The sequence below is a fragment of the Haliaeetus albicilla genome, chromosome 24, assembly GCF_947461875.1.
Source record: "Haliaeetus albicilla chromosome 24, bHalAlb1.1, whole genome shotgun sequence".
Classification (NCBI taxonomy): domain Eukaryota; kingdom Metazoa; phylum Chordata; class Aves; order Accipitriformes; family Accipitridae; genus Haliaeetus; species Haliaeetus albicilla.
The window spans coordinates 18277699-18303521 of NC_091506.1; the positions used below are offsets into that span (position 1 = coordinate 18277699).

Below are 25823 nucleotides of genomic sequence, written 5' to 3' on the forward strand. Positions count from 1 at the left end.
AAATTTGCTACTTAGGAATAGTGGTCCCTCCAACTGAATTGGGACTTGCTATTAAGGTAAATGAATATATCGAAATTAATACCCAACATGAGACTGCAAAAAATTAATGTGCAGTTCTGAAGTTAAACTCCAGTAGCAAAACCTGCTTCCCAAAACAGCATATTATAAACACTGAAACACGCACACTTTTAAACAGAAAAAGTATAAAACAAGTGTACAAATCTGTAATAAGTCAAACTTTATTGTAAACCATTATACAATGTAATTACATCAGATACCCTTAGAAGTTTAAGGTAGCATCACTGATTAAACAATATGGTCCAAACAGAGGGTAGCAGAATACAGCTGTTGGTTTTGCTCACATAGGCTATACTCTGAATTTACTTACAAACAAACCCAACATTCAGTTTGAGACGGATACCCACGCAAGACAAAAACACCTACAAAAGAGTCCCTTTTTTAAAGATACTGCAGTTTTACTTTGTAAAACCATAGTAGTCATTTTCAGTAATTGAACTGGAAACTTTACCTAAAAAAAGTTTGCACGCCTATGCTGTAGATCTACTCTGACTTGATGTGGCTGAATGTATTTGCTTTCATTACTGTTTTCTCCCGTAAAAAGCACAGCAAAGTTGCAAACATGGGTTAGTCAAGCACAGTGGCAGAAATTCCTTGTGATGCTCAGCTCTCAGCAGAGGGTGAGAGCCCACACCTCCCTCCCCAGGCACAGCTGGAATTGGAGCAGACGCCTGGGAGGGGATCACTTTGCATTGCTCTAATTTGCAACTCAGTTTCTGAGTTTTCCCTGAAGAAAAGCTAGTACATTTTAGTTAGCAACATTAACATATAGCATTTACCTACTTAAAGTAAGACAAGGGGACCTGAACATATTAAAGCCAGAACTTGAAAACCACGTATTAGACAACACCAGTGTTTTAAATTTATGCAGATGTGTCACAGGTCAGATAGCAGAAACAGTTAATACATTTAGGTTGACCATTCACGGTAAATCCGATCTCCACCAATACTTCTGTGTCTCTTCTGTAAGTTACAATCCCTTTCTCTTACTTTGGCATATACTACATAGCTTATTTTCATTAAACAGAATCACATTTTTTTAAGCACAGCCTGAATTAAACCTTTGCCATGAGTTGTCCTGAAGCACATTTACCAGGCATAAATTTAGAGTGCCAATTTGAGGATAATGCAAACGTCATCACGTTGCAATATTATTACTGGATCAACTCTTTATGAAAAATTTAATATTTCAGACTGTACTGCCAATACATTACAACAAACAGTAAGACATAGTGAAGCACTAGGCACATACTTCCTTCTCACACATACAAGCTCTTCAGACAAGAGCATTTGTCCTTCTTGTACCTACTGCAAGAATTCCGAATTTATCTTACGAAGAGGAAAACTACCAATTTTCTATTTTCCATCTCTTTCACATGATAACAAAGAATGAATGGGAAAAAAACAAACCAGTTTTTGTTATTTGGTTAAGGTTGTGAAAAAATTTTTATCTTAGTAGAGAAAGTTAGAGCTGTTTTCTCCCCTCTGAAGATACGGTCCTTCATTACTACTGTGGTATTTAAAATACTTCTGTCTCTTTGGCTCGTAGTGCTTTACTACATCATCTTGCTAGGCATATAAAAATCTCAAACCAAGTGACATTTAAGCACTTAAGACAGGAAAAATTAGGCATTCATATACCTTTGCTATTGCTGTCTTCAAGAAACTGCTCCATAGTGCTTTATACTGTTTTGTACTTGGTCAATAAGTTTGAGGTCTGCTCAAAACAAATGTTTTACATGATTAAGGCCATAATCTTATTCTGACACTTCACAGACTAAACATGAGACTAGAAATAATTTTAATAATTTAAGTAACCGGAGAAAAGGAGGGAAAAGGAAGATAAAATGAAAGCTTGTACAGTTAAATTTGTGTGCGCTGCTCAGTTATCTCTGGTGGTTGACGAGGATAGTGATAGTTGTGCAGTGGTATGTAGCACATGGTGAATAGCTTTATTTCACTATCTGAAATAGAACAAATCCTATGCTAAAAAAAATAAATGCTGACATTTGCGACAAGAGCCAGTCCTAGCTCTAAAATCCCTTTGGAAAAGTGAGCTGTATGAAACTATTCTGTTGATGAAGATGAATTCCTTGAAGTACTGTGCTTTTGGAGATACGCACCCGCCCAGTGGTAAATAGTCAAGAGAAGATGCAAGTCACACAATCAATGAAAAAAACCAAAAAACCTAAAACAGAGGCAACACTGATTAGGGACATTTCCCCATCCCCCCACCCCCCATTTCAGAATAACTCAATTAAGCTTCCATTGTCATTAGTTTCTAGATTTAGTCTAAAAGAAACACTAGTAGTTAAACTTATTGCAGTTATTACATTTCAGTGCACAGTAACAGAGGTCAGTGGCTCAACTAAACTCACAAACGTTAGGTTTGGTAAATGTCCCTTCTAGCTGGCTGGACACGCTGAGGTGTACCTGAAGTCTTAGAACATTGTGTTCACCTCGGCAGCCAAGCAGTGAAAAGGAATGCTGGAGTAGTGAAAAGAAGTACGGGAGCGCACAGTTCAGTATTTACTAAGGCCCAAGAACCCCATTTAAGTGGTCTGGATAATAAATCACATTAAGACCTAGTAAATCTATAAAAAATGTAAAAAATCTTAAAAAGTTCTGAGCAGTTTTCCGATGAAACTGTTTGGTTTAAGGCTTGGAACATTTCTGATGTCCAGATACTACAACAGATTTGCAATTAAGGTCTGTTGTCACCTCTTCAACACATCGACTTGTCCTGCACAAGGTTTAACTAAGCAAGGAAAGCTGTCAGAAACAATCATTTAGAAAATATGCAAAGCAAAAGGATGTCACTGAAAACATGTCTGCTAGGTTTCAGATTACCAAGTGTTGTCAATTATCAGCAGACAGACACTGAAAATCACAAAAATTCTGTAGTAACAACTGTATTATACCTCTTGGGTTTTTGTGGGTTTTTTTTTTGTTGTTGTTGTGTTTTTTTGTTTGTTTTTTTGTTGTTTTTTTTAAATACTAAAGGATAACCAGACTTTATAGAAATTTAACAGGAGAAATCTTTTAAAGCACATTAAACAGAAGATTGCTTTTTCCAACAAAAAACAAGGGACAGAATTATTTGCAGTATTGCAGCACAACTGCTCCAATCAGATCATGGTCCTGTACGGCAGGCCCTATATAAGGAAGAGTATAAGAAATGTTCTCTCTCTTTTGGGTAATTTGAGAGGTATGCACAAGAGACGTGCAGAAACAGAAATAATTAGTCATCCATAGATATTCATTTCACAAATAAGTAACTGATCACAACAGATTTTTGTTATACACTAAAGTGCACGTTTGTCAAATATGCAAACACCACCTCCTATTAAAAAAGGTATTTTCAAATGATGTGGTCAAAAGCATACTTAGGACTGCATTTTTAGTGACATTTGGTGACTTCAGCAGTGACAGAGAGTTTTTCCCTTTGCAATCCCTTTGTCTTAAACCAGGATACAAGGATAAATAAGATTTTCACTACGAATCTTTTGACCTGTTCTGCACAAAAGCGGGAACTGCACCCTTTTCTCTGACAAAGAGAATCTTTAAATACAACTGTATGAAAATATAACTTAAATATAAAATAGTCAAATAGATTCGAGGAGACTTGGAAAAAAATCTTTGTTCCACCTATTAGTTCCATAGGTACCCAGTAGCAAGTAAACATTTGTACTTAAAAAAATAACGTTAAGTTACAGCTTGTAACCATAAACTATTCTGCTCTAGGAATTATGCTGCAAAAGCCAGTTTTAGTAATAAAACACACTCCTTTAACTTAGTTGATTCTGATGCCTTTTTGAGAACATCTTAAACCATATCATCAGTAACCATAAGTGAGAGATTGCTGTATCTGTTTTCTACGATCTTCTCTGAAATGTCAGATACAAATCCCCTCAGCAACTAGTCCTTAACAACGCTGCGTTTTTCCACACATGATGAGAAGACATTCTTGCATAATTGGTCAGTGTGTCTGTAGTGCAACTGAACTGGAAGTCTTCCAACCATCTGCATTCTGTTGGTAGACCTTGCTTATAAGTCAGTTTGTATGAAAGGGGAGATGCAGTTGCAACATTAAAACCCACTGACTGAAGTTTTTGCCATGAAACCTGCAAATACACAGGTCAGGGAATGTGTCATACAGGCAGACCAAAACGATGCTTCTTTTTCTTAATGGGCTTTAAGTTGGTCAGTCTACGCAGGTCCTCTTCAGCATCTGATTCCTCCATCTCATCATCTGCTGAAATAAGGATCTAAAAACAAATTACAGCTTCTGAGGAACATGGATCAAAGTCACACTCTTTCTTCACTACTTTTAACCTTTTACTTTTTTTTTTTTTATGATTGCAAAGCACCTCATTATTTGCTCAAGAAAGAGCTTACAGAACACAATTTGGAATTACTGCCAGTACTATCAAATATCACACATCCTATCTGGAACTTCCAGTAAATTTCAAAGAAGGATGCATAAATATTAATCTCTACTACAATCACTGACTCTAAAAACCAAATAAGTAATTCCAGCACCTCCAGAACAGTGGGGGCAGCTTGCTGTTAAAATGAGAGAGAATATATAAACCCTCTATCCACACTGGTAATATGGAAGTAATTTTATTAAAGAAAACCCCATACAAATAGTACTGTCTAGAGTGCAGAAAAGTTACACTAACCAACTAAAGCCAAAACAACTTACCTTCAAAGAACCACCCATCCTTCAGCTGAACTGAAAACTGCCCACTTAATATAATTTAGAATAAAATTATGCTAAGGCAAGGATGTAAATACTTTTCCAAAATCAGGCCAGTTGCCTCCACCGGCTTCCTCTCACTTTAAGCTATTAACCTCTCTTTGAATTAGAATTGTCTAATTAGTTTTGTATTCTGTGTGGTTTTTTTAGAAGCATTTGTAACACAGTACACCTGTGATATTTAAATATATTATTATGTCTTCCTGCCCATCTGGAAAGAAATTAACTACCATGAGTGGTGCAACAATGCCATTTTTCTTAACTGGTTTTCAACTGCAAATGCTAGGAACTACTATTAGAGGTACATGCAAAGAAAATCAAAACTAAGTTGACAGCGTTACAATGAAATCAATGGCATGAGGGATGAACTGGATTGATATTGCATTAATTGCAATAATTAACTCTACATACTTCTGACTCTGACTCTTCATGTGATGCCGCTCTCCTGTATCGGACTTTACTTCCATTTCTTGAATCTTGTCCTGCTTCCTTTTCTTCAAGTTTAGCTTTTGTCTTCCCTTTCTTCATAAGAAAATTATCTACTACCCAGAACATTAATGCCTGTTAAAGAGAAGGGGGAAGTGACAGTTGAGTTTTCCTCAGAGTAGCAGATATTCATTCAGTCAGTATTTGGACAGAATTAGGAAAACTTGACAATTCTGAACTGGCCAAACAGGTAAAATCTTGTACAGGCATACAGTCACATGGCTTCTTACACATTGCATGAATGCTCTAGAACATAGCTACTTTATTCCTTTGTAGAAGAGAAGAAAATAAGAAAAGTAGCTGCTGTTCAGAGTGATCACTTATTAACTCTTCATGTAGAAATGTGAAGAATTTAGGCAGATAGTGTAACAAACTTTTGGTTCTCAAAGGATAAAATCCATGTTTGAACAAATTAATGAAAGAAAAAAAAAATCACCAGCAGTTATTAAATGCAAGGACACCCACCACCTGTGGCTCTAGTCCCTAAATCCCAGACTGCTGGAAGCATATACTTTGGGAAGGATGATTGCGCACTTGACCTTTTCCTCTGCTCCATCATAGGCCAGCCACTATTAGCTATGGTCAGACACAGGATGCTTCACAGTACAGCTATCCTTAGACCAACTGTTTCCTAAAGCAAATTTCATTGTAATTTTATAATCCCTGGGTCACTGTTTCAGTATTACATTCAATCTACTGAAGTCATCAGCCCGAAGAGGTCTATGATGCATTTCTACACCTCTCCCGAGCCTGGTTACTCAGTTCAATAAGGAGCTTTGTAAAATCTACATATCCAGACATTTTATCCATTCTTTAACACCCTTTAAAAAATAACTTCAGCACCAAGGTACACTGTGCTTTAAGGACTAACATTAATTAATTAAACATATGGCAGAGAGATATCCAAGTAAACATCTCACAGAAGCGTGCAAGTTGTACTAACATTAACAAAGAAGGGAACTATCAGCATGACGATAGCCAGCTCCAACTGGGGGTTCTCTATAGGATTCAATAAAGCTACCTGTGAAAAGAAAAGGATTAAGTTCAGATCATGACAGCGTGTGCATATAACTGGATTAGTATGTACAATTGTTCATGTACTAGCTAATGCTACAGAAATAATTCATATGAACCAAAAAAGGACAGCTTTGTAGAAAAGGAAAGTGCTTAGGACAGCTTATAAATTACCACAGATAAATAAGTGGGGCTGACAAGAAACTTATCTCTGTCGTTTTTGTTTACAGAAGTCTAAAGAGCTGTGTTAGAGTCATCTTGAACATTTTAGGGCTGTGTGCTCCCCAGGAACATGTTTTAAGTTCCATCTTTAGGAAATTTAAACAGAGCAGAGTTTTACAAAATACACAGTAAGGAGAAGACAGTTCCCAAAGTAGTCCATAGCATACAATAGGGACTAACTGGTTTTAATGGGCTATAACACCATGCACCATCACTTTGAATATTATATTGCGCAGATTCTATCAAAATAAATATTTATCCAGTCATCAGCAATGGCTTCACTAATCCATTGCAAATTTCTAAAATTCTAAGTTTAGATCTGTCGACAAGGTCAGGGAAAGAAAATTCTTTAAAATACTACAAGAAGCAATACAAAATAGCTGTAAGTAAGGGTTAAAGAATTAAGAAAAGGAAGAACCACTTAGTAGCTTCAAGAGAACTCAGACAAGGAGATAGAATGAAGTCTTATATATTGCAGTATATAAAAAAACCTCCAAAACATGATAAGATAATCCTGGCAATGGATGCCAGAAAGCCTAATTAGCAGTATCCTAATCAAACTAAAAGAACATACCACTACTACAGAGCTAAATGGGATTGACTATAGACAGTTATGATGCTTGAGCCAAACCAATGAACACTATTAGAAGTTTATTGCTTCACAGCTTCCACCTGAAATTTATTTGTGTGTAAAATGCTGCAAAAATACAAACCTCTTTCCACTGAGGTATAAGAAGCACTATAATGATGATGGTTTTCTCAAATGTCATAATCATTATGTACAGAGCACATTGGCCCACCCAAGCACTGCACTGCAGTGGATCACCTGCAAGAAAGAACAAAGGTTCAATACATGCATAGGGTTGATTTTACTTCACAGTAAATGTTTTAGAAAAGCAGTATTAGAAGAGGCTGGGCAGCTATATCCTCTAAAGTGCCTTCTCCAGTTTCCTTAATGCTGTTCCTTGCCCTCCTTCAGCCTCACCCCAACTTTCAAAAAAGTATCAGTTAGAAATTGAATATAACTGGACTTGATCCGATTCAGCAGTACCTGGTTATACACTGTTTTACATAATCTGATGAAAACAAGGCAGATATAGTTGCATTACATTTGTTTCTCATCTAATTGTTATTTTTAACACTCTATCATGAAGCATTAAGTTTCTTAAAAGGAAAAACTTAAGGGAAACATAGCTGTGGAAAAACACATTTCCCTTCAGTCTAAGTAGAAACGAGATGATTTCTGCCATTCTCCCTAGGCTACCTTAAACATATTTTTCCTCTCTACAAAGTTAGTTACCATCATTAATCAATGATAATTGAAACAACAGGTGCAAGAGCTGCTACAAAAAATTTAATTGAACAAAAAAATTAAGATCACATTTTAGTTTCAACCTGAAAGGGTTTGAAATTCTGCTGCACCCCACTGTGGCAGAGTGAATACGAGTGCATTAAGTTATCTGCCAGGACAGAATGAAGACCACAAATATTTGAACATGAAAACTTATGTAGACTATTATACTCCATGAAAGCAAGAAGAGGAAAAAAAAAAAAGTAAAAAGAGGACCGGTATGCCTAACAAGCTTTGCAGGTGAGCTTAAAGCAGCACTCATTGGAAACCAAAAGGAAGCTTTGGACCAGGGGTGTTATCTCTTTAGTCTTCACAATAGTCTCTGCAACATCTTCAAAGGCAGCTTAAAACTTTTAGCCTGGGGATGAATAACAGGCAATGGAAATTCAGATGCCTTTATATATTTGTAACTCATAATGGATAGCTGCTACTTCCTTTTCTGGAACATTTCTGAAAGACTTTCAGTATTAATACTTGGTAATAGTCTTGAGACTTACTGTTTGCTGCCTAAATGCTACAAAAAGAAACCAATAAATCAGACTGGAGTCCAAAACAAAGAAAACTTCCTGAACAAGTTTTACAGTAAGACCTACTGTCGTGGTTTAACCCCAGCCAGCAACTAAGCACCACGCAGCCGCTCACTCACTCCCCCCCATCCAGTGGGATGGGGGAGAAAATCGGGAAAAAAGAAGCAAAACCCGCGGGTTGAGATAAGAACGGTTTAATAGAACAGAAAAGAAGAAACTAATAATGATAACGCTAATAAAATGACAACAGCAATAATGAAAGGATTGGAATGTAGAAATGATGCGCAGGGCAATTGCTCACCACCCGCCGACTGACACCCAGCCAGGCCCCCAGCGGCGATTCCCTGCCCCCACTTCCCAGTTCCTAAACTAGATGGGACGTCCCATGGTATGGAATACACTGTTGGCCAGTTTGGGTCAGCTGCCCTGGCTGTGTCCTGTGCCAGCTTCTTGTGCCCCTCCAGCTTTCTCGCTGGTTGGGCATGAGAAGCTGAAAAATCCTTGACTCTAGTCTAAACACTACTGAGCAACAACTGAAAACATCAGTGTTATCAACATTCTTCGCATACTGAACTCAAAACATAGCACCATACCAGCTACTAGGAAGACAGTTAACTCTATCCCAGCTGAAACCAGGACACCTACTGATCAACACTCAATAGTCCGAGAGGAAAATGGTTAAAACACTCAAGTTTTACAACTGTATACTGCAGTTTATGGCTTCTGTTGTAAAAAAAAAGAAAGTTAGAAAATTTGAAAGGGGAAACATCAGTAATTCAAATTTGAACAATTGTGATTCTTCTGAAGATACAAGGCCTGAATTAGATTTGAGAATTAAATTTTAGCAATTAATTTCTATACTCCACATTTTTATTAGTATTCTCTAGTTTTCTTCACTAACTAGCAAATATGAAAAAAAAAAATAATCCAGCTTTAGCTACAGAGTTATCATTGAAACTTTACCAGTTTATTCCAAGCTCTTTTCCAATCTATATTTAATTCCTAAAAGCAAAGACACCTATAGCAATTTTGCACCTATTCCAAGTCCGTCACATGAGATTTTGTACGTCCAAAAATTGTGAAACTATCAAGAGTGTTGTGCACTATCACCAATGAACATTTTGTTCCATGATGTTTTTGCAGGGAGGGGCACTGCGTTTCTTTAGTACATGACTGAAATTACAAGTTGTGTATATTAAATTCTACTTTTTGTGTGCCCTACTGCATCTACAAAATTCTCTCTCAGCTCTAATTACAAGTGGGGAGAACAGGGATGCTGCCTACTTTGAATTCACCAAGTCTTTTGACAGTCTCCCAATAGCATGCCTGTAGAAAAGTTGGGGAGATACAGACTGGATGGGTGGACGTACAATTCTGACATAAAGGAAAAAAGTTTTCACAATGAGAGTGGTTAAGCACTGGAGTAGGTTGTTCAAAGTGGTTCCTAAATCTCGAACTATGGATAAAATAAAAACTGGACTGGACCATGCCCTGAACAACCCACTTTAGCTTTGAAATTAACCCTGCTTTGAGCAAGAGGTTGGGTTACATGACCTCTGGAGATCCTTTCCAACTAAATTTTTTTCTATGATGTTATAAATTATGCAATTCAAGGGAAAAAGTAGCAATTAATAACATCACCACATCCAGGAGGTGTTCCCAAGAATATTTGGGACATTAGTATGTTCAAAGATTCAGTACACAAACTAATTAGAGCTTTAAAGTTAATGTTGAAGCCACAGATCTCTAATTTCATTTCTAAAGTCTCTGACAGTCTCTCCTGAACTCTGATTTTATACCTGTCATGTATAAATTACATGTCTAGAATAAACTAGCAAACCAGTAGAAATCTTGTTACTGCAAGAAAAGCTCATTAAGACTGAAACTGAAAAATTTTGAATCCTCAGTGACAACTGCAGCAGCATTTTTTGAAAATGCTGGGCAATGAAAAACTAGTCTATACAAGTGTGTACTATTTTCATCAGCCACTTTTTAGAAGCACATTTAAAGACAGCTCTTGAACAAAATACCTGTGATTCCTCTATCCTGTAACTTCTCTCTGTTCTTTAAATCCTCAGAAATTTTCTTAAGAAAACATCAACTCAGAGAACTAATCCAAGATAAATTTTAAAAAGTTTTAAAGTAAGCGCTATCTACTCTATATGGCTGTAACTAAGTTGCTCTGCAAGTTGCAAACAAAGAGCTAGAGGGAAAAGATGCATCAAATACAATTTCTAAGCTTTGCCGTCTGGGAAGCAAAGACAAGCAAAGAGACCACAGCACAACTTAGTTGACAATAGAGTTCACTGTCACCAAGAGGGATTTAGTCACCTGTTTTCTGCTCTCAGCAGCTAAAGTAGCCTAAGACAAGAAGGGAAGGAGAATGCAGAGAACATTCTTTTCAGTACAGATCATGACTGCTTTTCTCCTCTTTACATACTCAAATATATTAACTGACTCTGCACTTCTATTAAAATCCAGCTGCTGATGTAATGAATCTGAAAATACAAAACCAGAAATATGAAGACAAATCTAATAAACTTAAAAATTCTGACAGAAAAAGGCCCTTGAGGGCGCGTCATGCTACTTTGTTCATAAATGAGCGCACAGCGCTGTTTTGCTGTACAAACAGCAACCATTTGTGAATGCTGATATTTTGGTATCCCTTCGTTCCTTGAGGCATTTATGCTTAAAAACTATCTTCCATATAAAGAAGAGGCTTTTAAAACCAGCAGGACACTGCTATTTTTGTGACAGCTTCAAGTAATGTATCACCAGGGATCAAGTAATAGAGCTAAGAAGGGAAATGAGCTCACAGTGAGAATTAACTTGAGACAAATGATTATTTAGGCTCTAGAAACACAAACATCATCATTCAATCACAACAGACTTGGAGGTTTGTTTTGGGGTGGGGGAGTTGGGGGAGAGCCTGTGCAGCTCTTGTTTGTTTTCTCACACTTGCAGAAAACTGAAATCACACTGATCTCCAAACGAGGACTTGACTTCACTACTTCAGGTAAAATGCCACAAGTCTCTGATACCTTTCAATGAGCAGACACTTCACCACCCATGTATGCTAAACATCCATATTTAACTTCAAAATACAAAGTCTAAACACACTTGTGACCCCACAGGACTGCATTTTAGTCCTCTCTTCTACTCAATTTAATTATTTTAAGTAATCTTATGAAAAATAGGCAAGAGTTTTCTTGGGGCCAAAGTGAAAAATTTTAAATAAATGGTGATGTGAGGGCTTTCATTTCAGAAACAACAGTAGTACTTAACAGAAGAGGGCAGCAAATAATCCAATATAACTTGTCCTTTTTAGACAGATTTCTTACGTAGGGTCTAACCTTACCGCACAGCCATTACTAATAACTTTCCATCTGCTGTCTAGTTCTCTTTACACCAAGAACCTCTCCCACGTGATTAATGGAAACACAGATTTACAATATGCTTTTTAATAGGCCTTACAATAGCTCGATTAAAATAACACATTAAGGTCAGGACAGCATATTAATGAAGATACAGAAAAAAAAGTTAGTCACTAATAAAGTGATCTGATATTGGAAAGAACAACTAAGTAAAGAGGACTTAGATAATTTCATACATCGCTTATACACACACACGGAGAGAAGAAATACTTGATAAACAAGCTTAGGCATTTCAGATCTCCTAACTCAAAATGACAATAATGGATCAGTCACGGACCACTGCTGCAGCAGAACACAAGTAACAAGTTCATTTGTCGATTTTAAGAGCTTAGTTACTGCAGTCACAGATGCCTCATAACTAACTAAAATAAAAACAGGTTCATTTTGGAAGTCAGTAAGAGAGACACAAATTTCAGGAGAGTGAATATACTCCCCACATCTTCCCATCCACACAGACCACCTGTGGTTAAAATGACATTAAAATGGAAGAGGAGAACAGATTACATAAGAAAAAAACAGAATGCTATTAGGAAGAAATCAAATCTAGTATTTGACGTGATTACAAGTACCTACCTATAATTGTAATAGATACACCAAGTTTTTTGCTCTGAGCGGAAAGCCAACTTTATATGGGCTGAAAGCTGTTCAAACCTCTTTAAATGACTTCAAGCCAAACCAACAATCAGAAAAAGGGACTTCAGGCAATAGGTCTCAAAGCTCAGTCAGAAGTGAAGCTCAGCAGTGTCTCAGCAATTTCCCTGCCCTTTTCCCTTCCCTGGGCATTGGTGCTTACCTATTCCCTTAGAGACCCGAGTCTGGGGACTGATCTGGAGGAACTATTTACTTTTCTACATATGATGAATTTTCTGATGGTTTAGCTCTCTGAATCAGTTCCCTGAAGAGTCAGATGTGCACCAGTCCAAGGAAAAGAGTGGAAATATTGGACCGTGGCATGTGGGGAAAAAAACAGATAGACAGGGTTGTGGCAGTGCTGATTTAAACAGCTTAAATGGTCATAAACTGTACCCTAAAAGATACACATTAAATCTACATAACTCTAACAAAAAATGCCCTACCTAATGGTATAGGTAGTTATTTCTCCTAAGATAGATGCTTGTCATCAACTCTATTTTAAACCTCTGACATTAAAGCAAATAGCAATTATTGCTATTTCATTTAATTGTAAACTTCCCAAGCTTTTAAAGTATTTCAACTTAGCAAGGCCTTTATTTATTTATTTTTAATTCTGCCAGCCACTTAGGATCATCAAAAACAAAGAAACATACAAAACCAAAAAACCTACCAATGACAATTATGAAACTGCTACGAAAGCTTTTACTTTGTTAGGCAAACTTTATTTTAGCTTTTTTTTTCCCCAAACCATAGGTTTTGTTTGTTTTTCTCTCTGATGAAGAGCCATAGCTCTCTTAAAAGGCAACCTCTCCCCCATTCCTATTTCAAGGAGCTTCAAATGTAATTTTTAGCATCTATACAGAACTTGCATTCCCAACCAGCCAGACTCAGCAATCTGAAAATAACAAGTTGAACAGAATTAAATGTTGATATTGAGTATGTATGATACTCAACTGCATCTGCAAATGCACAATTTCTGCAGATCAGTGGACTTCTGTGGCTAACATAATGGAAGATAAAACAGAACTTCAGGGGAAGGCGATTTCACTAGTCTATCCCTTAGCCTGTACAAAAGACATACGCATTTTTCATCAATGATACAAGCCCTACGTGTAGGAGTTCAAGTGATCATTACTTGAGGGCAAGCACAGGCCATCCTGCCATTCTCTTCACTGAAGGTATGTGTGTGTTTAAAGGGGGCTGGCAGAACCCTTACCCTGTATCTTCAGACAACAGCATGTGGTTCAGTGAAAGCTATCATTGATTTAAAAGTGTTTCAGAGTAAATTTATCATACTGTTATTTTTTTCATGAGATTAGCCGATATCGTAATTTGTTCAAACACTCCTAAAAAAAATAAATATTCAAAAAGTTGTTCCAAATTCACTAAGTGCTTAGAGACTTGTTGAGCTTTCTAACACAGAAGGTGCATGCTGAGATACAGAACTTAAAAGAACCGTCGTGACAAGTGAAATACTAAAGTGACCACTATAATCATTGTATAATGATCTTAAGATGAGTTAACCACTAGCTGAAATATTCTGAGATTCTAGCATGAAAATCATTTCAGTGCAAGAACAGAAACATTTACCGTATTCACCAAAGCGAAGGGACTCCCACTGCTGCCATTCCACAATGCTGCTGACTACACGTATACCAATGTAGATTAACAGCATTCCTAATGTGGCATCTAACAAGAAGTTGATAAGGTACCTGGAAAAAAAAAATGTAGAAGGAAACAAGGAGCAAGGGTCCATCTTCTAAAAGTTCAGTGTATTTTAACACCAGGATTGATAAAAGATCTGTATGTACATTGAGAAGCCAGACTATTGAGAATAATCACTTACCCACTTCTGTAATTACATAGTTAGCCTAAAATTTAAATAGTTTTAGAATAGTCTCAATATTTTGTTTCTGTCCTTGAATTTAAGCTCCAATTTCTATTTTTGTGAACTCTGGTACGTGCACATACATACCCTATATAAACTCCAATATTCATTTTAGTCCTTTAAATTAAAACCAGATTTCCTTTTTACCATTGCTCAGTTGATTCTGCATGGAAAACCTGTATTTGAATGAAACCAAAGGAATAAAAGGAAAAGGAATAAAAAGAGAAGGTATCTTAAAGATACCTCAAGGCATTTGAAGGTAAAAAACCCAACCCAACCCACTTTCATTCTGAGGGGGAAAGACACCACAACTAGACTGTTTTTCTTGCTCAAGGGAGTTCCCTCCCAGCCTCAACAAGGAGCAATCAGCAGTGGACTACCATGCCTAGAGAGTACAGTCACTATCTAGGCCAAATTTCAACTTATTTAGTGTCAGGAAGAAAAGTGATTCACTTCCTTGCACTTCAGTTCTTGTTCAATAAACATTTGAAAAAAATCAGGAACAAGACTTGCCCCCAAAAAACTCCCAAACAAACCAAACCATCACCTCAATGGACACACATCTGATGCACTACTAGTTTTATTGTTTCAAAAAGAGCTTCTCAGATCTTACCTATGCTTCAAGAAACTAGAGATTACTATGGGTTTCAAATTAATTCTCAGGTTCATTAAATGATACAGCTGAAAGTCAGAGCATTTTGTAAGTCAGTTTGGTTTATTTACTATCTGATTTTAGCTAACAAAACAGCAGCTGAGAAAGAGCCAGCTATAAGACACCTAGTAAATCCCTGTTACTGAGATTCCTATTTGTTAATTCCAAACACTTAAGGTAAGCTAAGAATCTATAGGAATTTATCTGCAGGGATAAAAACAGCAAATCAGAGACCTGTGGGCTTCAGCTGGCTGCAGAGACAAATCCATGTGGACAAAATAGTATCAGAAAGTGGAAAGCAAGGACAGAATACATGCCTTCAAAACAGTAAAGGAGGAGCTGTTCTGACCCTCAAAAGCCCATTCAAGAGTAGCTCAAAACAAAAAATGGACATGCCTTGCTTCAGCCAAGATTTACCCATAAGCTTCCTAAAAAATAGTTATTTTCTAATAGTTATGCTTCAAATCAGAGTTTTCATGAACTTTCTATTAGACAAACATTACAATCAAGGTTTAGTGTTTGGCAGAGGAAACTCAGCAATTACAAGTCTACACAAGTCATTTTAAGGCCACAAGGGGCTGCTGTAAGTCTATAGCAGGAAGAGAGCCATCAGGCTCAGGGAGAAGAGATGTGCCAACACCTATTTTGCATCAAATTACGGCTCACAGCGCAGGCCAGGTATGCCCGATATTCCCAAGCACATGAGGCTCACTACATGTAGGCAACATGCTCATTCTGTGATGCACCGCGTTAACACCGCTCACATGTAACTGGTGCACCGGCACAAACAACAGAACAAGTTGCTACCACTATCAGATAAATGCATTTGGCTGAGAGTTCAGCAAGTAAAAGGCTGGGGTTCATACAAACTTCCCGGTGTGCCATGCACAGCCAGCCGAGTACCCTGCACTACAGAAGAGGAGTGCTGCTTGCTTCTTCTATTTAAAATTCTTCAAATAATAACCCATCTGTCAAGGTGTTTTAACGGATGTTTTACCAGCTTTGATATTATCACACACCTGCCTGAATTACAGCACTACATTCCCAATCTAACAAATGGCAACTTCCAATTCTTTCCAAGCTTTGAACCACAGTGTTTTCTAAAACTACATTTTCTGGTTTTGTTCTGAAAATAACCCACAAACTACAAAACAGAGAAGAACAAAAAAAAAACTATCCATGTTTGAATTTGCTGAGTAAAACTATTATTATTTAAAAGTCACAAACAGAAACGTTGCTTTTATGCACTAACTTTGAACCACTTGCACACTTAAGATATATTTTTCTCAAGAAAGGACAAGTGGCTTTGGTTAATACTGCATGTTATTTTTTCTGCTAACACGGAGGCCCTGCACCCTTGTCTGAGAAATTATACAGCTCCACACTGTAATTTTTGTTATCCTGAGAACAGTGAATAACAGTTCTCTGCCTCACGCTCTTACTTGTTTTGTGTCATGTTACACTTACGTGAAAAGTGGTATTTGAAAATAAAGTTATGTAGACTATATTAAAACATGTAGAAGAGAATGCACAAGTTAGTATACCTTTTATCCTGAAAACTCAGTACACAGCACAAAATTGATTTTAATTTTAAAATACTGTAATAAACTACTGAGTTTTAGCTTTAAACACTGACAATTTTAGACATGCTTTGGTTAGCTTACTTGAATATATACTTTAATATATAAAAATGGAATGAAAGCAATTTGCACCTGCTAGTTTTTAAATCTATCAGAAAATTCTTAAATCAGTAAGCAAGCAAAATTCTACAATGATGCCTGGTATTATTGAAACTGTTGTAATTATAACTTATTAGTGTCTTAAAATAAATGCATTTTTCCTACCAAAATGCTTTGTAGTGGGAAGAAAAAAGCTGTGTTTTACTTGCACGTTTATAGCATGTAGGCACACGAAAGAAACCGAGGAGGAATAAGGGAAATAAAATAGGCTTGTGAAGCAACACAAGCATATGCCCTGAGCTGTGTAGCTCCTTTGTTTACCAAAGGACAACAGTGAGCAGATACCATTGAAGGAACTGGATTGGTTTTAAAGGGCAAATTACTAGGCTTTTAAAAGTAATTTCACAGCTTCTGTTACCAGGAATGTGTAAGCTTCTTTGAGCATGAGCCCTATCAAGAACAAACCCAAACAATTACCATTTGCTTCAGGAGCTCCTGTAAAGAGCCTGACAGGGTCTTAGTCATAAATCTTCAGGTTTAATATACTACAGTGAAATGCTTATCTATTTAGTCACACTGCTTCAAGCGTGACATTGCAAAATTAATTTTTGTACTAACTGCCTGGGTACTGAGCAAGATTTCCTGCTTTTAACAAAATGAAAATACTGCAGTAGCTAATGTAGGTTTTAGAAGAAAATACACGAATGATCTTTGCTAAATATTCCTGAAAGCAACCTGACTTTATATTAAAGCATTGCTGCAGTGAACAGTGCAGTTGGAGGTCAGTGTATGCAACTGTATATTCATTTCCTTTGGTCCCTAGCACCTCCTTCAGTAAACAGCCTCATATTACAACGTGCATCCTAAGTCCTCATTCATTAACTGTAGAGGGTGAAGTAGTAAGAGTTTATACTCGGTCTAAAATATCTATATACAGCCCAGAAAAAGCTTTCCCAGGCCCTTCCAGCCATGAACTAAAAGAGCAGAACTCTGATCCTTGATTAACTAAGCTTAAACCACAGGTTCTTGAAAGTGGTTGATTTTTACCGTGAAAATTGGTTTCTCAGCTCTGTCTTGCATTATCGTCCACGTACACCATCAAACTCAACCGCAGAACTTCCATAAAGACCAATTATTATGAAATTAAACACTCACAGTGAACAAGGGTCTTCTTCTGTAAGGTCTGATAAATAGACATTTGCGAAGTGGATGAACAACATCCCTATGGCTTGCTTGGAAGTATCTAAAAACCTGTATAGAGTAAAAACAGTTTTTAAGACACACAAAACTGTTTACACCACAGTCAGACGTTGCAAATTTATTTTAATTAAAATTCCACCTCAATTATTCATTTTTTTCTTCGAATAAGAACACCAGAATGATAAAGTGTCATGGTATTTAGCTTATTTAACAGTGTTCCATTTTAAATTCTGCCCTTTTTTTTCTTGAATATTGCTAACAATAAACCAAATCATACTAACTTGAAACCTTACCACTGTAAATCTAAAGTCTAGGGATATCCTCTTGGTATCATATGCATTATCCAAGAGCTAATCCTCACTAAACCTAGCTAAGTCTTTAATAACCTCCTGTAAACTAGGAGTATGCCAGCCTCGCTAGATATTTCAGTCCTTCTACATTTATGCATTTTTAGCAAGTTTATAGCACAGACAAAAATAAAATCCTCATCATGTGCTTGTTGGTGAACAAGATAATAGCTGGCTAATGAGTCCTTTATCTATAGCATTTTGCTAAAAAGCCAACATATTTTTCACCTGAAAGCATGAAGTGGTCTCACTGAACTTTATCTGTAGTACAACAGCTTAGATCACACTGCAAAAGAATTACAACCTTGAAAGCATTATCTCCAAAGCAGATGACAGAGTTAGAGAGAAAATAGTTTGCTACTTACAGGGAAAATATAAAAAAACAAACACTTAGACACTGATTCACTATTGACTCCTGCCCTTATCATTCTTTTATCGTCATCCTTTGCTTAAAAACAAAAGTTCCAGTGGATAGTTTATTAAATGTTAAATATAGGAATCGTATCAAAAGTATTCTGTAGGCAAGAGTGCACTCTTTATACAGACCAACACCCATTTTGCCTGTTGCTTCCATGCCTAAAAAGATCCAAACACCCCAACAGATCCAAACGACATTTTAGGCCCGAATTCATCTCCCCTCCCTGACAACTTTGTTTTAAACTTCATTCTCTTGCATTCATTGCATGGCATAGAAAGCAGTATCGGAGATGAAGCAGGAAGCCAGTGAGTTACTTATCTGATCAGTACACCATACTATAAATAACAATACTCAAGTCCCAGAACAAGATTCTTTGCTTAAAAAATTAAGGGCTATCACCACACTTCTCAGAATTTCAGGCTGGGGTAGACTGATTTTGTATTGTACAAAGATTTTGTATTTATTTTTTCAATAAAATAAAGATCAGGACTAGTTTTGAAAAGCAGCATTGTATGAGATTAATTTAAACCACTGAAGTCTTCAACAACTGGAATGGCAGCTTAAGATTTACACCAGTCTCAAAACTAGTACAGGTTACGTTGGCATTGCTACAATCCAACTACTTTTTAAAAGTAATAAAAACAAATATATTTTTATACCTTGTAAATACATAAGCCATAAAAGAATACATCTTTTACCATATTATTTTCTATCTTATATGCAGTAAGATAGCTACAGGACATGGAATTTTGTTTAAGCCCAGCTGAGAGCTTCTTGTAAGCTTATGTAAGTTTGTAGATGTTCAATACATCTTAAGGCAACTGTAAGTTTCCATCCTCAGGAAGAAGCACAACTTGAAGCTTTATGTCTAGATGCACATCTTTGCAGAGATTTCTGGAGGTGTTCAGTAAGAAAGAACCAGCATGGAAACACACAGAAGATAACTTTTCATTGACTCATGTATTTTGCTAACTTCTTTTGTTCCTCACTGTCAGTCAACAATTTGTTGTCATAACTTTTTTTAATCATCATATGCAAACAACCAATCCTTCAATTTCTAAAACACACAAGAAACAAAAAATTTAAGAATAAAGCATGCAGAAACATACCATATCCTCCAGGGACGTCTTTCATGCTTTGGTTCTCTGAAGCGTTTTACTAAGAAGGGGGGGGGGAGGGGGGGAAAAAAAAGCGAAGACAATCAGCAACTCCCAAAGCAACAAAAATATAGAAAAGTGAAAGCAAATCATCCTGCAGAAACGTTACATTCTTTGATAAATTAGATCTTACATAACTGCATTTCACTTTATCAGTCTCTTAAGGACACATTTTTAAAGAAACTGGCTCCCTTCCGACACCCTCAAGTTCCTACGGATCCATCGTCTGACTGCCAACACACCTCACATGAAAAAATAATCTATTACCAACCACCATTTCATTGGCTTGAGCTTTTATGACTGCCCATCCAGAAAATTTAATTTCTGATAGGAAAGCAGGTATTAGGAAAAGCCTTTTCTTTTGCTCACTGGAGACCAAAAATCAAATTGGAAAGTATTCTTATAATATAGGGGCAATCTATAATATCAGAAATAAATCAAGTGAATTAGTAGCAGGACAAATATATTCTCTGACAAAGTATATTTATTTTATGGATGACAAGTAAGACTTTTGTGAGCAAACTGAATTGCAAAAGGAAAGCAGGACAGATTTTTTAGGCAGATAATCCCTTTGCAAAAAGGTTGATACTTGTTAACGTATTAAAACCTCAAAGAAATCCAGTATTAAAATTACTGCCAACTATATAAAAGCTAAAAAAAAAAAAAAAGATTAATTTGACTATTTTAATCTTGATACAGTTTATAATACAAATTATTTCTATCTGATAGAAAGCTCCTTTCGCACCCTGCCCAGCTACTCCCAGGTCCATCCCAGGAGCCATCAGCCCATCCCAGGTCCATCCCCACAAGCCCAGAGGAGCAGAAGCCCAAAGGCAGATGGGGGAACACAAATTCCAGACTCAGAGGAAGGGACGGCTGCCCCAGAAGAGCCTCAGCCCCACAGCCAGGGGTGACCCCCATCCTGGGGAGCCCGCTCCAGAGCACCTTTGCGAGGGAGGCGGTCAGCACGTCAGGGTACCGGACAGAAATGGGCTGCAAGGGAAGAGTGTTTTTGGATTGCACAAGACGTTCTATGGGTTGTTTAGGGGAGGAACCAAAGGCTGGGAAAGGGAAGGATCTAGATGACTCATGGAGTGGGGGGAAATAGAGGGATAAGGGGATAAAAACAGTCACTCATACATAAACAGTGGCTGGTCCATACGCTTGTACTGTCTGATCTGCAGTTTGTCATATCTTCTTAGGAAATTCCATTTCTAACTCTTTCTGGGCAAGAAAACCTTTTTCCCTACTGGGAACACACGCTCAGCCCTGCCACGGGTCAGACCTGGGGCAGGGAGCTGTGGCAGCCTCGCCTCTGCTGGATCTGCCCTAATGCCATAACACAGGTTTATCTTCTGTTAAAGCTGCAAGATACTAATTCCTTCTATATCCCAAAGATGGACCAAAGATAACAGGGTAGTGGAAAACCTTTCCACTAAGGATGGGTTTTATATATGGGTTTTACTTCCTTCTTCTGTCCAAGGTTCAGTGTCACTCACCAGCTGCTTTAACCTAAGTCTTGAAAAATAATTATTTAGGCTCTTATTTCAGAAGTTATCTCTTAAAAAAAAAAAATTAAAAAAATTAAGCACCAATTCCCCTCCTCCTCTACAACTTGCAGAGATTCTGTCTTAAAAGGCACAAACCATACCAGGTATAGGTCAGGCAAAACATCAACAGGTATTTTAACCTGCTTCTCCAGGTATTAGCAATGAATTTAAGTTTCAAATAGGATGCGATAGATATAAATTATGCTTACCTAGCTTACAAGCCCTTAAAACACGTTTGGTTTATGAACCAATCACAACTTTTTCACAAGCAAGGCAAACTTCCCCAAAGCCAATCATCCTCATACAATACAGCATTAATATAATTACTTGAATGCCTTAAATAAATAAATAGCACCTCCAAGGTGGAGGGGCAGCATTTGCAGGGAGCACCAAGCTAACAACTTCTGATTTTACTGTCTGTCACTGCTGCTGACAGCAGAGAGAGAAGCTGTGTTTAACCTCCATATAATACGACCATTAGAAATTAAAAAGTGACAAGAGGAAGACTGTACATTTACACCAAAGATAAAGTTGTAATAGCAATATTTGCCAGCAGTTTTCTCTGTGAACAGCATGCAATAAATATAAAACTTCTGATAAAAATGAGCAACACTCAGCTAAGTTAACCAGTTTGCTGTTTATGACAAGTCCTCTCCAGTCACACTATGGATTACTTTAATTAGTATCACTTTTGCACAAGAACAGGAAGCCACAAAGCAGCACAAAATAAATGCAAGAAACAGAAGTTTCAACTTACTGTTGAGTTTGTGCAAGATGCTTTTCTGGAGACAAAATAAAAATTAAACTGGTAAGATTTGCATACTTTGGCGGGGCAGGGGGTAGGAATTCCAAACTTAGGCTCTTGTCTATTGTTACTAACGAAGAAGTTGTATAAGCCTGTGGATTCATTTCTTTCTCTAAAGTATTCACTAAGAATTTGTTTTGGAAGAGCATATATAAAACCAATTCAGCTAACACCATTTCAAATTTTATCCATACTGAGAAAAAGACTTCAGAAGGTCTGTGTTTCTCTGGGCAATTCTAAAAAGATAATATTTCATTTGAGTTAACATTAAGCAGGAGAGTTAACTTCGAAAGCCTCTACAGATGTGTCCTGGGTTCAGCTGGGATAGAGTTAATTTTTTTTTTACAGGAACCTGGGAGGTGGGGGGCATAGCCGGGGCAGCTGACCTGAACTGGCCAAGGAGCTATTCCATACCATGTGACATCATGCTCAGTATATAAAGGGGGAGCGGGCCGGGGGGTGGGCTCTTCTTTTCGGTGGGGGAAGTGGCAGAGCGTCGGGTCCCGGGTGGTGAGCAGTTGCACTGTGCATCACTCTTTTTGTATACTTTTTCATTAGTACCGTTGTTGTTGTTGCAATTTCTTTGTGTTGTTCCAGTAAACTGCCTTTATCTCAACCCTCGAGGTTCCAGGTTTGGGTTTTTTTTTCCTCTCCTCCGTCTTCCCCCCATCCCACCGGAGGGGGGCGGGAGGAGTGAGCGAGCGGCCGCGTGGTCCTTTGTTACCGGCTGGGTTGAAACCACGACAGTCCTTTTTGGCGCCCAACGTGGGGCACGAAGGGTTGAGATAACGACAGATCTGGCCAGAGCGTGTTGAAACAAATTTGTCATACGCATTTCTTATACTAGATAAATAGATGTTAGTCACAATGTTGATTCAGCTGTTTACATGGTGGCGTTTTGTAAGTTCTTATATGCTTTATGTATTGCCTGTAGTTGCGTATCTCATCTCTGGGAGAGTGATTGGGATTATCATTTTGCTGTACTGGGCAATGTCGACTTGTGAAATGATTACATCACTGGTCATGAGGTTAAGCTGTTATCTGTATGAGGCAGTGATATCATTTCCAGACTTTGGGCACCTTCTGTCGGATTTTATTGGTAATTACACCCAACCCATGGGGAAGTCAGGGGGGGATACTTCCCCCCATCCGTTCCCCTCCCTTTTCTCTTTCCAACTAATTACAACAGTTTTCGAGAATTTTGAATATCCTTGGGATGCGCAAGCCTGTGTGCTGTTAGTGCTATGCCTCCTGACTATGTTTCAGGTCTTGTCTAGGGCTACAAAGAGGCTCTTTAAGAGTACCACCCAGAGATCTGTCCCAAAGCTGGATATTCATGGGTGGCACGGCGTGTGGGAGGATGTGGGCAGGTATCTAGAGAACTTCTCACCTCCAGTGACTTGGAAGTTCACTCCCGAACAACTGCAGAACCCTCATGAAGTGATAGAATTTTTGAAAGGAAAATGCTGTGGCTATCCCAGAGACACACAACTCACTACACTGTGCTGGGCCCTGGCCGGTATCTACCAAACCCTGCTTGATACTATGCAGCACCCCCAGGGGGAAAAGGGGGAAAAGATGGAAAACAAGACAACATGCACCGTGGCTGCCCCAACCCCGACAACATGCACCGTGGCTGCCCCAACCCCGACAACATGCACCGTGGCCGCCCCTACCACGACAACAGGCACCATGGCTGCCCCTACCCCGGTGACAGATACTGCCACTAAACCAGAGAACCAACCTGTGCCAGTATCAGTTGCCCCTGTACAGAAAAAGAAACACACAAAGAAATCAGTTCGCTCAGTGAGAGATGAAGATGAACCAGGGTCATCGCGAGAACAGGAGGAAGAGGCAGAACCTGAAATAATTACCCGATCTCTATCCCTGAGTGAGTTGCGTGACATGCGAAAAGATTTTAGCCGCCACCCAGGTGAGCACATTGTTACCTGGCTGCTCCGATGCTGGGATAATGGGGCTAGTAGTGTGGAATTAGAGGGTAAGGAAGCCAAGCAGTTGGGATCTCTGTCTAGAGAAGGGGGTATCGACAAGGCGATTGGGAGAAAAACACAAGTCCTCAGCCTCTGGAGGCGACTTCTGTTAGGTGTAAAGGAAAGATACCCTTTCAGGGATGAAGTTACATGTCACCAAGGCAAGTGGACCACCATGGAGAGAGGTATCCAGTACCTGAGGGAATTAGCCGTGCTGGAGGTGATTTATAATGATCCAGAAAATGCGCAGTCACCCACAGATCCAGATGAAGTCCAATGCACACAACCGATGTGGCGGAAGTTTCTACGAAGTGCACCACCAACCTATGCCAACTCATTGGCAGTAATGTCCTGGAAAGAAGGCTATGGACAAACGGTGGATGAATTGGCTGTCCAACTCCGGCAATATGAAGGAAGTCTCTCTTCCTCCCTACGGGCCTGTGTCTCAGCTGTAGAGGAATTGTCCCGAGAGTTCCAGCAATTCAAAGTAGATATGTCCTCCTCCTCACCTGTACAGGCCCGCATTGCAGTTATTGGGAGTAAGCGTTCCTCTGCCCAAGAGAGAGGAGAGAGAAAGTACACACGACGGGCTAACCTGTGGTTTTACCTGCGTGACCATGGAGAGGACATGAGGAAGTGGGATGGAAAACCTACCTCAGTCTTGGATTCACGGGTACGGGAGTTGCGAGAAAAAGCAACCAGAAAAGAAGATTCTTCTTGGAAAACTGCTGCTCCAGTTTCCCGTGAGCAGTCCCCCGGGCGCAGTAGATGGGCCGATCTCATTTCTGATCCTCTTGAAGGGACTTCTGATTCACATGTGCAAAAAGTGGGTAACAGATATTCTAACCAGGATTAGAGGGGCCCTGCCTCCAGCCAGGTGGAGGAGAGGGACAACCGAGTCTACTGGACAGTGTGGATTCGATGGCCTGGCACGTCAGACCCACAGGAATATAAGGCTCTAGTAGACACTGGTGCACAATGTACCCTAATGCCATCAAGTTATAAAGGGGCAGAACCCATCTGTATCTCTGGTGTGACAGGGGGATCCCAAGAGCTAACCGTATTGGAAGCCGAAATGAGTCTAACCGGGAATGAGTGGCATAAACACCCCATTGCAACTGGCCCAGAGGCCCCGTGCATCCTTGGTATAGATTATCTCAGAAGGGGGTATTTCAAGGACCCAAAAGGGTACCGTTGGGCCTTTGGTATAGCTGCATTGGAGACGGAGGAGATTGAACAGCTGTCTACCCTGCCTGGTCTCTCCCAGGACCCTTCGGTTGTGGGGTTGCTGAAGGTTGAAGAACAACAGGTGCCAATTGCTACCACGACGGTGCACCGGCGGCAATATCGCACCAACCGAGACTCCCTGATCCCCATCCATAAGCTGATTTGCCAATTGGAGAGCCAAGGAGTGATCAGCAAGACTCACTCACCCTTTAATAGTCCCATATGGCCCGTGCGGAAATCTAATGGGGATTGGAGACTAACAGTAGATTATCGTGGGCTGAATGAAGTCACGCCACCGCTGAGCGCTGCTGTGCCAGATATGTTAGAGCTTCAATATGAACTGGAATCAAAGACAGCTAAGTGGTATGCCACAATTGACATTGCTAATGCATTTTTCTCCAT

General features: G+C 38.7%; 1 protein-coding gene across 1 annotated transcript in view; it reads right to left on the minus strand.

Annotated features, from left to right (window-relative positions):
- Positions 1 to 221: 221 nt before the first annotated feature.
- Positions 222 to 25823, minus strand: part of STIMATE (STIM activating enhancer) — a 45212-nt gene continuing 19610 nt past the window's right edge. The window contains exons 2-8 of the mRNA XM_069812457.1: positions 19801 to 19849; positions 17882 to 17977; positions 14098 to 14219; positions 7276 to 7388; positions 6270 to 6347; positions 5252 to 5401; positions 222 to 4346 (exon numbers count right to left, since the gene is read on the minus strand). Coding sequence (XP_069668558.1) covers positions 4230 to 4346; positions 5252 to 5401; positions 6270 to 6347; positions 7276 to 7388; positions 14098 to 14219; positions 17882 to 17977; positions 19801 to 19849 — 725 coding nt within the window. The 3' untranslated portion in view covers positions 222 to 4229. The remainder of the gene's footprint in view (positions 4347 to 5251; positions 5402 to 6269; positions 6348 to 7275; positions 7389 to 14097; positions 14220 to 17881; positions 17978 to 19800; positions 19850 to 25823) is intronic.